The 17,533-nt window shown below is 50.6% G+C and overlaps 1 protein-coding gene across 1 annotated transcript; it reads left to right on the forward strand.

The window, feature by feature from the left end:
• Window positions 1–861: 861 nt before the first annotated feature.
• Window positions 862–17,516, forward strand: EFHD1 (EF-hand domain family member D1). The gene is made up of 4 exons (XM_056498833.1): window positions 862–1,278; window positions 8,655–8,802; window positions 14,597–14,731; window positions 15,734–17,516. Exons 1-4 carry the CDS (start codon window positions 983–985, stop codon window positions 15,866–15,868), a joined length of 714 nt encoding a protein of 237 aa, XP_056354808.1. The 5' UTR covers window positions 862–982; the 3' UTR covers window positions 15,869–17,516.
• The last annotated feature ends 17 nt before the right edge of the window (window positions 17,517–17,533 follow it).

The raw sequence follows: 17,533 nt of genomic DNA on the forward strand, positions 1-17,533 counted from the left end.
GCGGGAGCCGTAAGCAGGTGGCGTGTCCAAGATGGTTCTTTTCTCTCCCCCTCCTCCCCTGTGGGTAAATCCCATCAGCCGCCACCCTAAACCGCCCCACGCCAGCCCTAATACCATCTTGGCTACGCCATCACGCTCACAGCAGCCAGGAGAGGGACTGACCGTCCTGGGATGGACACTCCTGCAAGAGTTGGGGAGACAGCGGGGATGGCATCGGGCACTGTCCTCAGAAAGGGGGCTGGGTGGTGGGAAGAGGCCGCCTGCTGCCCATGTTCTCTGGGGAAGGACAGGGAATCCAGGCCTGAGCTGAGCTTTGTCCTGGGCTAATTTTAGACCAAGGAGGTAAGAGAAGGGAGGCGCATAGAGGGGCTTAAGGGGTCCCTCTGCCCTGGTGCAGGGTAAGCTTGATCTCCGTCGTCCCTGCAGCGCCTGGTGAGCCGATGGGGTCCCGCTGCTCTCCCCGGGCTCGGGGGGCTCCCGGTTGGGCTCGGGGCTCGTCTCGCCCCCCCCCCGGAACGGAGCGGAGCAGACAGTGTTGTGTTCACTACAAGTAGTGTACGTGGTCTGTGCATCCCAGGGCCAGTGCAGCACCCTGCTGTGGGGTGCAGGGGGGACCTGGGAAAGCCCTATTGGTGGAGGGATGCGTCGGAGAGTGACCATGGAGTGGGAGGTTCCCTGCATGAGGATGTGGGTAGACAGTCTGTGTGGGTTACTGGCGTGGGGGTGGCTGCTGTGTGGGAGAGCATACACATGAGAGGCCAGCCTGGAGGGACCTCGGCATGTACTATAGACAGCCCCCACCCCGCCGTGCCTCCTTAAGTGCCCGCCCTGTCCCGGCCTCCCTCCGCTTCGTCCCGCCCCGTCCCGCCCCGCTCCCTCCAAGTGAGGGAATAAAGTTGCGTACCGGGGTAGGCGGCCCTGGCCGGAGTGGAGCAGGGTCGAGGCGGGTGGTACCGCTGCTATCCGGCGGGAGCGCCGGGCCATGGCCTCGCAGGAGCTGGCGCAGAAGCTGCAGCGGCGGCTGCAGCTGGAGGAGAGCGGGGAAGCGGCGGAGGGCGAGGCGGAGGTGGTCAAGGGCGCGGCGGCAGCCGGGGAGGTGGAGGAGCGGAGCTGCTTGACGGCCAGTGCGGATGCCGAGCTGAGCGCTAAGCTGTGCCGGCGGCAGGACATAAACGAGGGCGCGGCGCAGCCCCGGCGGGCCGCCGTCTTCAACCCCTACACCGAGTTCAAGGAGTTCAGCCGCCGGCAGATCAAGGACATGGAGCGCATGTTCCGCCTGTGAGTAGGGCGGGAGCGGGGCGAGGGGCTCGCTGCCCGGCCCGTGGGCTCCGGGGCTGGGGCGCTGCCTTCTCCCGCAGCCGCTCCCGGCTCCGGCCCCCGGGGGCACATCTGGAGAACGGGTTGCCCGCTCTCGGCGGCATGCTCGCATTTCTCCGGTTTTGCGGTCGGGCTGGAGGAAGCCGCAGCGCGTTCCCAGCGCCATCTGATCCCCAGATTGTCCCTGTGCTTTGCCGGGAGTGGGGGGCTTATAGAGTTTTCCTGGGGCTCAGCCCTGCGTTTACTCACAACCACTGTTTTGCCTGGGATTGGCATGGTGGCTATTTCTGGTGGCACCCAGGAGCAATGGCTTCGTGGGACGAAGGGAGAGCACAGGCACTCTTCTGCCCCACACCCTGGGGCACCGGGTGAGTCTGTGTCCCGGTGCCCGGCAGAGGCGCTGGGCATTTTCCCGAAACAGCTGCGGCCCTGAACACCCCCGCCAGTCCTACTGGCTCTGTCTGGCAGTGTCTCAGCTCCGCGCACAGTCCTGTGTGCCAGGCTTGGTGCCCCCTCCCGCGCACCCAAGCAAAAGCTGAGCACAGCTTCCTCTTACTACCCCCTTTGTGGGGGCTGGGATGGGATTCCCCTCCCAGCAGGAAGGTTTGTGTTGAAGTCAAGCTGCTGCTAGTAACAGGGAGAGCTGCTTCTGTAAGCAGAAAAGCTTGGCCTTCCCCGGGACCACAGTCCTGCCCTTTTCTCTCAGCCAGACCCTGTCCTGGCTCCTGCAGTCAGACTGTGTCTGGGTACCTTTGTCTGCGCTCAGGTTTCCCTGCAGCACCACAGACTCATGGGCTCCTGGAGACCAATGTCCTCTCACCCCACACCAGGCTGCTGGACTGCAAGGGAACTGCTGCTAGGTGGCAGAACCACAGAGCCAGGTGTGAAGATGTATTTCACCTTATGGAGGTGACTGAAGTGAGATTTGTAACTTGTTAGATCATTGTGCTCCTAGCTGAAATCTGCTGTGGGCACCCTGGCTTGTTGTGAGGGGATCAAGAGCTGGTTGAATGCTGTCAGCTCCCAGCGCTGCGGGATGTTGTTGCCTGTCCCAGCCAGGCTGTTGCCACAGGAGACCAGGCAATGGGCTTTTGTGAGCTTACTGGGGTTTGGAGTTCTTTGTTGCACAGGCAGCGTTGTGTTGGCAGCTGGTGCGGGAAGCGAGGTGGTCCGGGCGGGACTGCTGCTCCACTCTCTCCTGTGTCCCTTTTGACTGTACTTAAAGGGGATCCCACTGTATGGAAGGCTGAGACATGGTGCTGTGAGGACTGGAGGACAAACAATACAGTCAAGGCCTGAAAGCTGTGGATGACAGCCTGGACTGGGCAGCGGCAGTGCCTCAATAGGGAAGAGGAAAGGAATGGCGGTGGTTTTGGGAAATAAAAAGTGGAAGACCTGAATTGTAGCCTAATTTTTCGACAATGAGCTCATTAAACACCAGCCTTGTAAGCAGGAAAAGCTAGGCTTTACAGTTGAATGCTAATCAGCTGGTCAATGTAGCTGGAAAGCATTTCATACCCTGTGAGAACTGCTAATGGCAAAGCGGGAAGAAGGTGGGCTGCATACTCCCCTGTTGTGTTTCCTGGACAGGCAGCCAGAAAACCCTGTCCTGGTGTTCACTGTTACAGACACCTGAGGTTTGCAGTGGCAGAGGATCTGGTCTTTAGTCCATCTGCTGCCAGCGACCTGTGTCAACTATTGGCTGATATCACGTGCTCCATGAGGAGAGGAAATGTTCCCCTTAATTCCTGTCAGTCAGAGCTTGAGTTAATGTGATTAAAGCTTTAATTCTCTGTATGGCTTATTGGCCCTGGCCACTACAACGCAGGGTCTTTCTTACATCACTCTCTCAAAGGCTTATTTTTTTCCTTTAGTATCTTCTCATTGCCATGGGATGCCAGGTTTCCATTATGAAACTTCCCATCCAAGAAATGTTTCTTATCAGTTTAGTGGGGCTTTTAAATCTGTGGTTCTGTGCATGATTTGGGCTGGGTCATGGTGCTCCAGCTGCAAAGATGCTCTGTTGATAGTGGCTGCCCTGAATGCCTGTCAGGGCATCCCATAATATGGATGGTGGCTGTGACTGCCAGGGTGGAAGCAAAGAACTCATCTGAAACTGGGACTTCCCAAAATATAGGGCTCAATTCAGCGCTGTGTGCTGCTAGCTATGCCAGGAGCATCCTTCCAAAGCAGAAATAATGCTCTTTGCTCTGGCTGCCACAGTTGGGCTTCCTTTTCCCCCTCTCTTGTCCAAGCCTTCTCTTGTCAGCATCTCTCCTTTTTGGCCCCATTCCAATGGAGATGAGGTGCAGGTATCTGCTCAAGTGCTGGGTGCAAGCAGCTCTCAGGGTGGGTATTTTTTTTTTTTTGTAGAAACCAGGAAGTCTCTACAGCTCAGATTAATTATAATATGACCTAATTAGCTGCCTATTCTGACGATATGTGAGGACTGTGGTAACCACGATAACCTCTCTTTCCTGAGTTGTCTAAGTGAACTCTCAGGGCCTCTGCACTCTCACAGTTCCCCTTGATGCCATCTTTGTCCAGGAAAATGGCAGAGGGGCGTGTGAAAGCTGGACAGTGAGGCTCTGCCTGGAAGGAATGACCTTTATAAGAAATGTAAGGGGGAGGAAAACAGACAGCAGCTTCATCTGTGGGGTGTGAGGGAGTGGAGAAATTCTAGTCTTGCTATTGCTTTTTATGTCTAGGGAATTCCATGTGTTGCCTACACATTGCATAAGTGCCTTTCATCTGGCTGGAGAGGCTGTGATGTCCCCTTGCCCTCCTGGAGCCGCTTAGGAGCCCCTTTGCTAGGTGCCTCAGCCTTGTCTGACATGCTGCAGCAGACCTGCTCTCTCCAGAGCTGTCGTGTGCCTTATGTGACCAGCTGTCTGTGGACTTCCAGTGGGCAGGGAGGGTATTCCCATGGGGACTCAGCCTGGGTCTGCAGGTCTTGACTGACATCTTGGAGAAGATCGCAGTGGAGGAGACTTTCATCGTGCCCTCATGTTCCTCCAAGAGCAGGAGAGCTTCTTCTGCCTGGGCTGGGGAGGATGAAGCTGCATGTGGTCGAGAAGTCTGTTCCTGTCTCCACCCTGGTATGAAGGAATTGTTTCCAAAGCTCTTGGCAATATAATAGAATGTTTAATTTGAAATGAACCATCAATGATCCCATCTAGTTCAGCTGCCTGATTGCTTCAGGGTTGACCAAAAGTTACAGCTTGTTATTAAGGGCATTCTTAAACACTGACAGGCTTGGGGCACTGATCACCTTTCTAGGAAGCCTGTTTCAGGGTCTGACAACTCTCACGCTGAAAGAAAGGCTTCTTCAGGTCCAGTTTGATCCTCTCTGAGGCAGTTTTGAACCATTCCCATTCATCCTATCACTGGATATCAGGGAGCAGAGATCAGCACCACCTGCTCCATGTAAGGTGAAACACAATGCTCAGGGGGAATAAAGTGCTACTTAGGATTTGAAATATTTAAGAGGAGATTATTGCTTCAGCACCATTATTCCAACTGCTTTATTTCAAAGCCTCGATTAGGCCATTGCAGCATACAGGACCTGCAGATCAAAGTACAGGTGCCCATAGTATGTGAAGCAAGGTAAGGTGCAGCAAACATGTACAGGGAGGGCAGGTTTTCATTCCAGCTTTTCGCAAGAAATGTACATGTTTAGAAACTGCTCTTTGATCCTTCAGGATGTGATTTCTCATGCAGTTGTCCTTTTTTTTTTTTGTTAAGTTTTAGAGGCAGCTGAAATGTGACTGCAGAGTCACTAGAGGTGATGCAGTCCTTGGCATCTCCTTTTTCCTCCCTTCCTGATCCCTCTTTTTTCTGCTGTGTACCCTGTAGCACCTGTGTAACACCAGTGCAATGCTTGTACTTGGGCAGTAATTGTGGGTAACAGACTTTGTGCTCTTAAGCAAGTCTGTTCAGCAAATATTACCTCCTTCCCCCTTATTTTGTCTCCTGCTTTCCTCTCCCAGTGCTTCAGCAGCCAGGCATATTCTGCAGTCCAGGTGGAAGTGAGCTAGTGTGGGAATCTGGGTGCATCCCTGTTGCAGCAGATTTTGGCAGCCACTGCTGAGTCTCATTTGCTGCCAGGAACACTGCTGTGGCAGCAGTGTGGCAAAGCTTTATCACAGCAGCCACAGGGCTCACCTGCCTGCAGCATCCCAGCTGTCACAGGTGGGATCTGCTGTAGCCATGGCACCAGCCTGCTGCTGGAGTGGCCTTCCTGTGACATGAGAATTGTCACAATTGTTGGCACAATTCTCCTCTGTCTGTAATGCCTGCACATCACTTGGGTGAGGCTTGGCTCTTGCCCCGGGGAGCTTTGAGCCTGAAGGAAGCAAAGCTCTGGTGTCACAGCAGGACAGTGAGTGATGGTGGGGCTTGCCAGGCACTTGAGTGTTGTGTGCCACTCCAGGAGTGCAGGTTGGGTGCTCCACCCCAGATGCTGGGATTTGTTTAATTTGCCCGGGTGCCCTCTTCCAGCTCTGCCTGTGAAGGTGATGGCTGTCCATCACCAGGGCAGTGCTGTGCTGCAGGCAGCTGTGTGTGAGAGGCATCTGGGGCTGGCTGAGCCCAGGGCCCTGAAAGGGGGCTCTCAAAAGGCAGACAGGGGAGTTTTATGATCTCTGTGGCGTTTTCTGTAGGACTAAGGTGTCCTAGCAGCATCAACTTACCAGCAAGGTGCAGTCTGTGTTGTGCCCCACAGTGTTGAATACCTGTGGTCTGTTGAGGGGGGTGGTGAGGAGTGAATTGTGCTGTTTCTTGTGCCCTATTATAAATATGCCTCTCCCTAAATAGTCTGGCTGCGCAGCAGCTGGGTAGCTGTACCCAGGTCCTAAAATAGTTTGTCCGCTTTAGGAGGTGAGGGGGCAGGGAGGGAATATAGCAGTTTGCAGGGTGCTGCCGTTGGGTTTCAGTGCCCCTCTGTCTGGCTGTCCTTGAGTGCAGGGGACTGGTAACCTGATTTCTGGGTGCTTCTCAGCACCAGCTGTATTCTGGCCCAGCATGCTCAACACCCATTGTGTGGCTGGTACAGAGTGCTTCTCTGCCAGGCCTGCTGTTGGCAAGACCCCATTTCTCACAATCCTGGCTTTGTCCTGCCTCTCTGCAGGGATGAGCCCTGAAGCTGTGCCCCATGCTTAACCCTTTCAGGGCAGCATACTGGCCCATTGGACCAGTGTTTACCTGCAGGTAGTGTCATAAGAGGAGGGTGAGATGAGCACAGCTGGGCTTGTGCCCTACTTTTGCCTTCATCTCTGTGACCCAGAGCTTGCGTGTGGGGCTGGGCAGTGTCCCAACCCCATATGAGCAGCTCTTGGAGGGGACCTTGTTATTATTTCTGCACCCAGCCAAAGGGTAGCATGAGCCTGCTGGGCTCCTGAAAAATGCAACCCCAGGTGCCTCTTTTCCACTGCACATTTTGCTGCTGTGACTAATCAAAGGGACTGTGTCTCTAATAGTGACAGCTCTGCACCCTTTCTCCCAAACTTGAAATAAAAGCGAATTGACAATTAAATATTGCACTTACTATGCTTATATGATATCTTGGAAGTGCATCTCAACACTGGGCTGGGTAATGCTGTGAATGTTCCTTAATTAACTGACACCTTCCTTGCTGTGAAGAACCTGCTGCACTTATTCCCTGTGACATCCCAGGGCTGTGACATGGTTTCTGCTCTGATGGAGATTTCTTTCCTAGTGTTTGAGAAAGCAGTCCAACCTGGTGGGTTCATGGGTTTGCTGAGTACAGAGCGTGCAGGCAGATTAGTAACAGGGGTTCCGTGCTGTCCTAGACTGGCAGTTATGTCCCTGTCATTGGGAGTCTCTTTAGTCCTGGGACCCTTGGAAACTAAGAGCCACAAAATACCAGAAATAGTTGTATGGGTGGTGGGACTCTGTGGAAAGTCATGAAGGCCCCCCTATTTTGGGGGAAAAGCATGCTGTGCCTGTGCTCATGAAAGCAGGGGCAGAGATTTTGGCTGCAGGTCTGCCTTGCTCTGCTTATGCCTGTACACAGTTTGGGGCTGGTGGCTTTGTTCGTGCCTTCCTTTGCCACAGCTTCCTCTGTAGCTGTGAGGTTTTTCAGCTGGAAAGGGCTTTCTTCCAGGGTAACCACAACTGTGCAGACCTCTGTCTGGAATGGCTACAGCCCTCATTTCTTTAGAAGAGAGCTAACAGTCAATGAAAGATGATGGGTGGGAGGATTTGACTGGCTCCTGCCCACTGGTAAGCTTCAGCACTGTGTGTAGGGTTTCCTTCTGAATGGTTGAAAGGATTTAACTCTGTCAGGGTTGAGATGGTGAGAGGCTGTGTACCAAGGCTGAGGCCAGCTTGGGAGACCCTGTGAAGTCCTAGCTCTGTGCTGAATCCTGATGGCAAGACCAGGATGAAAGAGGGCTGTTGAGCAGCTGATAAGAGTGCCCATCCCTGCAGCTTTTGGACTTTGAAAGCCGGTGATAGCCCTAGTGGGTGTGAAGCCTGGTTGCTGGATGGGCCGGATGCTTTACCCACACCCACAGCAGATGTTGAGAGGAGTTGCTGCACAGTCCCAGCCTGTGCACAGCAGATCACTCGCTGCCTCCCCATCCCTAAAGCACTTTTCCCCTTGCACGGGTGCTCTCCTCTGAAGAGTACTTGCAGTCCTTGGTGCTCCGTGGTCCCACTCTAGTCTTGCTCCTGGAGGTGGGCACTGGTTTCCTCTGCCAGCCTGGCCCTGTGGTGCAGCCCTGGTACCACAGCCCTGGCTAGGATTGCTGTGCTCTGCCTAGGGAATTAAACAGCTGCCCTGAAGCACGATGCTTGTAGTACAAAAGCGTTTTGGAGAGGAAGGAACTTAACAGCTAGAGGGAGGAGAGTTTTGCTTACAAAGAAAGATTGCTTTCTGCCAAGAGGTTCTCCTTGGTTTCTGCTCCCTGTTTCTCCTTGAAACTAGCAGTAAACCTGGCAGCAGCTGACTCTGCATGCCTTTTCCTCACTATGTTGGTGCATGGTGTAAACTGCGTGTGAGTTGCCTTTGTGCTGGACAGGCAAGTGAGTGAAATGGAAATCCCACTGAGATAAGCTGAATTCCTCCATGCTCCTTCTGTGTGGGTTGTTTGGTCTCAGCTCCCCAGAGTACTTCTCTCTTTGGTGAGACAGCTCTGAAAGCTGACAGCTACTTCCCTGAGCTTAATATATCTCAGCACTGGCTGTGTAATGCAGCTTCCCCTCTCCCATGAGCTTTGAACCATACAGTGACTTTATCCATGTGCATGGTTCCTCTTCTGGGGAGATGAGAGGGGGATGATGATGGTTGACCACTTCCCCTTTGCACCCTGCAGGTATGACTCAGGACGGGATGGATATATCGACCTGATGGAGCTGAAGCTCATGATGGAAAAGCTGGGAGCCCCACAGACCCACCTGGGGCTGAAGAACATGATCAAGGAGGTGGATGAAGACTTTGATGGAAAGCTCAGCTTCCGTGAGGTGAGGGTGGCTGCAGTAACAGACAGGGATGTGGCTGTGGGGTTGAAATGGGGGCAGCTGGGTCCTGTATTCTGTGGGCTGTAGGTAGCCCTCTCCCCTGTGTTTTTCCAGTAGTGGGGTGCAGTGGAGAAGCCGGTGAGCTTCCCCATGGCAAGGGTGTGGAGCACTGTTAACCTCCATCTCCACGTGGCAGTCATGGTACCTGATGCCAAAGCTCTCCAACCTCCCTGCTTGCTTTGGGAGAACATTTGAGCCCTGTTGCAGCTGCTGGGAGTGTTCACTGAGCTCCCTGTTGTAGCTGGAGGAAGTTGTGCCCCTTCAGTTTCCAAGTCTTGTTGCTTGGCTTCTGTGGTACAGCAGCTGAGGCCTCATTTCAGGTGCAGTGCAGGAGCTCTGCTTGGAGCAGCTCATCTCATGGGGCACGAAAGACTCTCTTCCAGTTTGTATTGGGACCTTCTCTGCATCATGCAATGACCAGCCATGGCAAGCTTTATGAGGGGTGGTCACCTTCCTACAGTAGGGAATAAATTGGTACTGCACGCTGGCTCAGCAGGGACACAGCTCAAACAGGTGTGTCTTACCACTGTATTGTGACAGCTGGGAGGACAGGCCAGGATCCTCTGACAGGCAGAGGAAGAGAGGAAACTTGAGGAGTGACCTGCATGCACTGTGGGTTACCCAAATCATCTCAGCAGGAAGGGGGAACCCAGATACCAAAAGGTCCTGTTACACCATCTCCTCCTCTCAGACTTTGATAGCTGGCTCAGTCACAAGCAAATGTTACACTGTGGTTTTCTGAATTAACCCACAGCCCCTTAGATAGCAAGAGGAGGGGCAGCACCGCTTATGTCCTGCACTGGTTTTGAGGGCTGTGCTGCTTCCTTTGTCCCGTGTGATGCCTGCAGTGGGCCCTGGGCAGCTGGCCTCCCTTGTTTCTGCAGGCATGATGCTCTCACCAGGCCTCTTCCAGGGTAGGGCTCAGAACCTCGAGCTCTTCATTGTGGAAGTTTGAGAGCTTTGGCAGTGCTGGGAGGGAGGATGAGCACCCAAGGCCTGTGACTGACTGGGATGGTTGGGGATGAGGGGTGACTGTCACTCACAGATGTAGTGCACTACATCTCTGCACTGGCACATCACACCATCTTCCTCTGATTTTGTGCCCAAAGGGCTTTGTTGGATTTATTTCACTGCAAGAGGGCAGCAGGAAAAGACAGAGGCCATAGACTTGGGTTACAAGAAAGGGGGGAGGATATGGAAATCTAGGAAGTGAGAGCCTGTCCCTGAGTTCCCTGCTGCCTGGTCAAAGGTAAACTGGAGGTAGCAAAGAATCCAGTGGAGCAGGAAAAGCACCATGCCCATGGCCCCAGGTCACTGATTGCCAAATCACTTCATAGGCTGAGGAGCTCTCTGTCCATGTGCATTCTGGGCCACCCTTCATTCCAGGTGAAGAACTGGGGAGAGCCTACGGGCTTTTTGCAGGGGCTGTCTCCCATGGAAGAAAAATACTTTTATCCTCAAGGCCCTGAAAGGTACTGTGATCCCCTAGCATCAGTGGCATGGCACAAGTAGCAGAGAGCAGCTCCTCTCCTGCTGCCACCTGTTTGGAGCACAGCCTACTGCAGGGGTGCCTGTGCTGCCAGCCCCTGGCATGTGGCACATGGCAGCTGGTGCTGTTCAAGTGTCTGCCAGAAGGGAAAACAATGGTCGTGCAACTGTGAGCTTGAGTGGTCCATGGGTTGGAATGAGGGAGCATCACTGGCAGACACCAGTCTGGGGACAAATTGCACAGCAGCTTTGGCAGACAACCAAAGCTTCCTATAGTAGAGGAGCAGGATGCTTCTTGCCTTGCTGCAGGTGTGCCCTGTCCAGCTGCTGTGTTCAGGCAGAGGGCTGACAGGGAAGCAAGTTCCCTGGTGGGTGAGGAGGCCTAAACAATCCCATAGGCCTGAAACATTCTGCTTCTCATTGGTGGTGACAAGCAAGTATGTGGAGGGAGACTAAGCTGACTTGGGTCATTCAGATAATACCAGGAGAATCCTGGTTTAAATGAGTGTCTGAAGTCAGTAGGGTGCAACTGTAGTACTGCAGGGCTCCTCTCTGCCTATCCAGAGAATACCAAGTCCTGGCATACCTGTGTGAACATACTCTTCTTGTGGCCTGGCCAGAGACCTCTTTGACTTGTAATAGATCACCTTTTTCTACTGCTTTGAGTAGTGTCCTCTCATCTCAGATAAGCTGTTGCTTGGCAAGCAGGCTGCTGACAAACCACAGGCCCTGTTAGCAAAGCTGCCTTCTACCATCGACCTTTGAATGTCCACCAATACATTAACAATTAACTGTACACAACTCCTGCTGTGACTCAAGCAATGAAATTTAGGCTTAAAAAGATTAGGCATAGTGGTGGAAAAAGCCCTACACCTTTGACTCTCTAGTTCCATCATTACCACAGGAAACCGGAGCTAATTGCTGTGATAGTAATGTGTAATTAGAGCTGCTACCTAGAACCCACAGAAATCCACCCACTGCCCTTTACACCCTCACCAGCTGAAATGTTGACCCACATGATGTGTTTCCTACCAGGGTTGGTGCAAACCACATCCTTACATAGTGCTACTTTTCTGGCAAGCTGTTGTTGCAAGGCTGCTGCCTGTCTGCCCCACACCTTTCCTTGCATGATGCCCTGCTTAGCTCTGTGGGGGTAGGTCTTGGATCATGAAGAATGTGAGAGCAGATAGAATTTACCATGTTAGTGGTTGGAAAGTGTGGGTCATGTTGTCCTCTTTGATAGCAGAGCTTTGAAAGATACTTACCTACATTATTCACTTTTGCTTCTCTGTTGACATTTCCTTGAGATTTAGCTGCATATGGTGTGTCCTGGGCCCAGCAAGGGTGTTACACAAGCTGGAAATGGGAGCTGAATGCAGATTGCTGGTGTTCTCTAGTTAGTAAGGACCAATACCTCAAGGTAAGGTGGGCTGTGTGCTGATATGATTGCTGCTGAACTCCTGTGGGAACCAGCATGATGCCCCATAGTCCACCTTGCTGAATCCTTGTAACTGACATTATTCTCTGTCCACCCTAATCATGTCTTAGTCCCAAGTTTCCTTTAACTCAACCCACTCTGTGTGGTCACAGCAGCCTGTACTCTTCTAGACAATTGCTACGCCATCCCTTAGTTTCAGGATGATTCATGCTCACTTGTACTCATGACCCAGTCCCTCCCCAAGTGACAGCTGTATCAGACCTCAGGATTGTGCTGCCTCCACTGCTCTTTCCAATGCCAGGAAGTGGGACTTTCAGGGTGGAGCAGGAGGAAGCATGACTAATTCCAGCCTAGCTGCTAGCCCTCTGTGTCACAGTGCCTGGTGGTGGCAAAGAGGAACTAATCAGAGCCCAGTGGATCTGGGCAGAGGGAGAGGATGTCTTGGGGAGGATTTGGTTTCTTTCCAAGCAGGATGCTTTGTCAGCAGTGAACCATTTATTTCTTACATGTGTGTTTTGGGTTTGCATGGCCAGGTTTTCATATCAGGGGGTCTACAAGGAGTGTGAGAAGCTGTTAGAATCTTCCCCCATGCCTGGTAAGCCAAAGCCATCTGGGTCCAGGACAGACTCGCCCTGACTAAGGCGAGCCAATCAGGAATGATAGTAATACCTCTGTGTTAACGTATTTAAGAGGGTTAAAAAGTTACCGTGAAGAGGTAATTATGGGCAGAGAAGAGAGGAGTGAAAATATGTGAGAGGAACAGATTTGCAGACACCCAGGTTAGTGGAAAGGGAAGGGCAGGAGGTGATCAAGGTGCTGGAGCTGGGGTTCCCCTGTAGCCCATAGTGAAACAGGCTGTCCTCCTGCAGCCTGTGGAGGTCCATGGGTATGCAGAAATCCACTTGCAGCCCATGGAAGATACTCATGCCAGAGCAGGTGGTTACCTGAAAGGAAGATATGAATCCATGCTGGAGCAGGGTCCTGGCAGAGACCTGCAGGTTGTGGATTGAGGAGCTCATGCTGGAGCAGGGGAAGGACTCCTCTCCTTGCACAGTGGCAGGAACAACCTGTGAAGAACTCACCATAACCCCCATTCCCTATCTCCCTGTGCTGCTGGAGAGAGAAGGTAGAGCTGGCAAGGAGGGAGGGGTGAGGGGAAGGTGTCTTTAAGGTTTTTTTTTGGGTTTCTTTTTTTGTTGTTGTTGTTGTTTTGGTTTTTTTTTTTTTTTACTTCTCATTATCTTGCTCTAATTTTTTTAGTAGTAAATTCAGTTAATATCCCCAAACTGAGCCTTTTTTGTCTATGACAGTATTTTGGTGAATAATCTTTCCAGGCCCTTAGAATTCATGAACTTTTGTGATATTTTCTCTCCCCTATCCAGATGAGGAGTGATAAAGTGGCTTGGGTAGCCTAGCATCCAGCCAGGATCAACCAATTACAGTGTGTTTGGGGAAGGAAAAGTTCCCTTGCCAAGCCCTGCCTGCTTTCAGCTTGCCCTGTCTGAGCACTCACAGGTTAAGAGACTGTTGCATGGAGCAGTGCCTGGTGAGCCGCCTGTGTGAGAGGGCAGCCAGTGCTGCTGTCATCTCCACACCCTTCCTCATGGGAGGCCTTCCCAAACTCTTGCATTCCCACCAGCTTCTGCAAGCAACTTGCAGCAGGGCTGGCTCAGTGTGGATGCTGGGACTCTGCTGCCCTCCTCTGGGACAGCTCGGGCTCTCCGTAGGAAACATCAGCCTCAGCCTGGCAGTCAGAGGAGCACAGCACCAGAGATATTTGATGTTCCTGTGCAAAGGGATTTCAGGGCAGCCCTACCTGGTACCTGCAGCAGCCTGACCTGAAGCACTGCATTGGTGCAGCTTTGTTGCTTGTGCTCCTTTTGTACCCGAGTGGTTTGACCTTGTCTGTTCTCTCTGCGCTGTTCCAATCACTGAGACACCTCCTGGGGTTGCCAAGAATAGCAGGGAGTTACAGGACCTCTGCAAGTACGCCTAGAACTTCCACATCTTCACCTGGAAGTTTGGTTGGCAGGTGCAGAAATGTGGTGGTACAGAAATCTTTATTTTTAAGCAGGCAGGTTTTATTCCTTCTGTTAAAATAAAAAATATGCATTTGTGGAAAGAGATACAACTCTTTTTTTGTTTGTTTCCCTTTGCAATTCACTTCCCAATAGACACTCTGCTGCAGTGACTCTGAATTTGTTAAATGGCTGTGGTCCAGTGCAGGACAAGTTTCACACCAACTTGCTCTGTGGACACTTGTTCAAGCCACTCTGTCACAAGGGCATGCACACACCTGGGCTGCTGTTCTCTCTAAAAGGACTGCACTGTCACCTTGGTTCAGAGAGCCTAAGGTGAACCAGAGCTGTGTTTGTCCTGCTTTCATTGTCATGAGATGTGACCTGAGTCCCTAGAACACTGGGGAAGTTGGTGGAGGGCTTGTGAATACACCATTAGGGTGTGGGGACATAAAGAGCTATATCTGATTCTGCCCAATGGTTGTACTGGACAAGTGCAGAGGTGTCCTCCTTCCTCTGGCCACATAGCAGCCCAGGCTTGGTAGGAACTATGCTTTACCAGGGCTCTGACTCTTGGGAAACCTTCTTTTCCTGTGAGATTCCTGCTGCTTTTAGTCTGTTACAGGACTATGTACTGGAGCACAAGTTCCTTGGTGCCACTTGGTTTATATAGACCTGGTTTCCTTTGCTCTGAAATGTGAATTCCATCCCTCTCCAGGTGATAGTGCTGTTTGTATTTTAAGTTGTTTGAGCCACAGTGAAAAACCTGAATGTTTCTTCTCTGTCTTGCTAGTTCCTGTTGATTTTCCATAAAGCTGCAGCTGGGGAACTCGAGGAGGACAGTGGCCTGTTGACTCTTGCAAAGCTCTCGGAGATAGATGTGTCCATTGAAGGAGTCAAAGGAGCCAAGAACTTCTTTGAAGCTAAGGTATGGTGAGGCACAGAGGAATATGAAAAAATTGAGCTGTAGCTGAAGCTCAGCTACTCAGCTGTAGCTGATTTTCCTTTCAAATTTTGTTGGGCTATAACTCGACACTTTCTGTGGCTCAGTCAACACACCAGAGCAATGTAATTCATAGTCTGTTCTGGGTCTTACCCTGGTAGAGCTGACTGGCTGACCTGTGTCCCTGTGGCTGGGTCTACGTGGCTGACCTCTTTTAAAGACATAAGTGTCCTGAAAACTGATGCGATAGGGACAGAGTTTTGCAAAACCTCACTCATCCAGAACACTTGGAGTTCAGTGGTGAACGGCATGTTTTGGAGTATAGGATTTCAGACATCTTTCTCGGTAACCTTTGGAATCAAAATCATTCTACAGGGTCCTGGGGTTGGCAGAAAGAGCTGTACACCATCTGAAGCTGACAAAGCACCCTTTCTGAAAGCTCTCTTGGAGAGAAAATAATCCTGCTTGTTTATATAAGAAGTTTTTTTCCCAAGAGCCTAACACAGCTATTGCACAGCAGATGTACTGAGATGAAAGCTGGAAAAATAGCCAGCAAGTAAACAATGTCTCTTTGATCTGCAGATTATCCATGGTGTAGTATGATGTTCTCAGATTTGGCTGGGATTCAGAGTGTTTTCTGCAGTAGTTTCTCCCACTGCATACTCACAACCTATGCACTGCTGCCTGCTTATGGAAATAATGCATGTGACCCAATACTGACAGCCTTGTGTTTTGGTCACTTGTTAGTGACTTATTAGTAAGTGACCTTTCTTTTGCTGATGTTAAAGTCAAGGCAAGTAACAGGTATTGGGTGTAAATACCCAGGCACTGCAGTGTAATTAATACTTGAACTGTCCTGACAGAGGATTCCAGCAAGCACTGGGAGGTGCAGCAAGCAGTTCTGTGTTGCTCATCTGGGAGTAGCTCAGGCTTTGGCTCTCCCTCTGGTGCAAGGCTTGACACTTGTTTATTTTCTGTCTCATAAAGGCTCAAGCCCTCTCCTCAGCCAGTAAGTTTGAAGCAGAGATAAAAGCTGAGCAGGATGAGCGGAAGCGGGAAGAGGAGGAAAGGAAGCACCGCCGAGCAGCTTTCAGGGAGTTAAAGTCTGCATTTACCCAGTAAACAGCCAGCCAATATGCACTCTGAAATTGCACATGACTTGGTACGTTTCCCAGATCAGGGCTCTGCCTGGACAGAACTGCTTGGATCCTGCCTAAAACTCATCACAGTTTTGCTAGCCTTCCTTTCCTGAAGATCCTCCTGAGCTCCTTAGGGCACAACTCTTGCAGTTACTATGCATTCATGATGATGTGAATAGTAGAAGCTGTGTACAGGCTGTTTGCTCTGAACTGTTACAAGCACATCACCCTAAAGTAGAAACAGCAGGTAGCAACTCACGGGTGAGCACTGACAGGCGTCATGTTTGCCTACTTCATACTTTCCTATATATCCTTTTTCTCTTAATCCTGTATTAATTAATTCCTTGCTTACAGGCAAGTAGTGAGGTCTCGTGTAAATCAGGGTGTACAAAGTACAGCTTGACTTCTGTATGTTTGTACTGCTGTTGGGTGTTGTCACCCTTTTCTTGTTCCTCAAAGCCCCGTGCCACAGGCACCGTGAAAACACTGTGAACAGAGAAAGATAATTACTAGGGACATGGATCAAATTCACTGTCATTTTCTGTAGCATTTTCTGCCACCCAGCATGTTGAAGAGTCTTCCAGTTTCTCTTCTCTGAAGTGCCATAGTAACAAACCCTTCAATAAGAGGCGAGATTTCCCAAGACTTCAAAGGGAAGAAGCTGGCTCTCTTAAACAAGGAATAGAAAACTGAGTTGCCTGACCATTTATCTTCTTTCACATTCCATCACATTTAGTGTACTGTATAGCTTCACTGTTATTTTCCAGGCTTAGGCAGCTGTATCTGTTTTTAGGGAGTATTGTCAGCTGGACAGTGCAGTTGGATGGCACACTGGGGTTTTCTATTTAGAAATTTGCTCATAGCCTGAATCATGAAGGTGGCATTGTTTGATTTCATTAGAGGCACAACAGAGGACACCAGCACAGCATACTGAGAAACCGCTGCTCAGAGAGCAGGGAGGTGAGCACATTTAATTGAACTGAATTTTGAGGGCTTGCATTATACTATTAGCCATGTTTTCTTGGAAACACAGGAAACTTGCCCACAAATGTTGAGATGCCCAGTGCTTGTCTGGATATAAACACTGTCAGTCATGGCAGGGGAGCTTCCCTCAGAGACCTCTCTCAAGACATGGATTTGCTCAAATTCTGCCTCTGTTCTTGCCCAAATTTGTGGCAAAATGTTAATTTTTTTCCAGAACGAAATTCACCAGTCATCTTTTCACTTGTCTGTTTTGCTTCTAAAACTGTGAGCACTAAACTGTGAGCATGGAATAAGAAATAGAAAAACCTCTACTCTTTAATGTCAGGTGAAAGAATTGCTAAACAATTAAACTGTGTATATATCTTCACAAATTATATTTTATAAATCACGCTTTTTTAGCTAAATATTTATAATTAAATGTTTTTATACTTTACAACAAAGCAGATAATTTCATCTTCAATTATTTCTCCTGTTGCTGAAATGTAAAAATAAAGCATTGTTATCTCCAGTCTTGTCTGTGGTTTATTTCAGGTCTTTGAATATAGCATTTTTCACAAATTATAGTAGTGATCCCCAAAGCTCAGCATCCTGACTTGGATGAGTGGGGGAAGTGTTCAACGTTTTCTTAATAAAACTTCCTCTTCTGCACAGCAGTTCTGGTGTA

Source organism: Oenanthe melanoleuca, chromosome 9, assembly GCF_029582105.1.
Source record: "Oenanthe melanoleuca isolate GR-GAL-2019-014 chromosome 9, OMel1.0, whole genome shotgun sequence".
Classification (NCBI taxonomy): domain Eukaryota; kingdom Metazoa; phylum Chordata; class Aves; order Passeriformes; family Muscicapidae; genus Oenanthe; species Oenanthe melanoleuca.

What these genes read in the sequence shown, in the direction of transcription:
- EFHD1 (XM_056498833.1), top strand. Translation starts at nt 983, where the DNA reads ATGGCCTCGCAGGAGCTGGCGCAGAAGCTGCAGCGGCGGCTGCAGCTG. An exon ending in GAAAGCTCAGCTTCCGTGAG is followed by an intron (nt 8,803 to 14,596) that starts GTGAGGGTGGCT and finishes CTGTCTTGCTAG; the next exon opens with TTCCTGTTGATTTTCCATAA. An exon ending in AGAACTTCTTTGAAGCTAAG is followed by an intron (nt 14,732 to 15,733) that starts GTATGGTGAGGC and finishes TGTCTCATAAAG; the next exon opens with GCTCAAGCCCTCTCCTCAGC.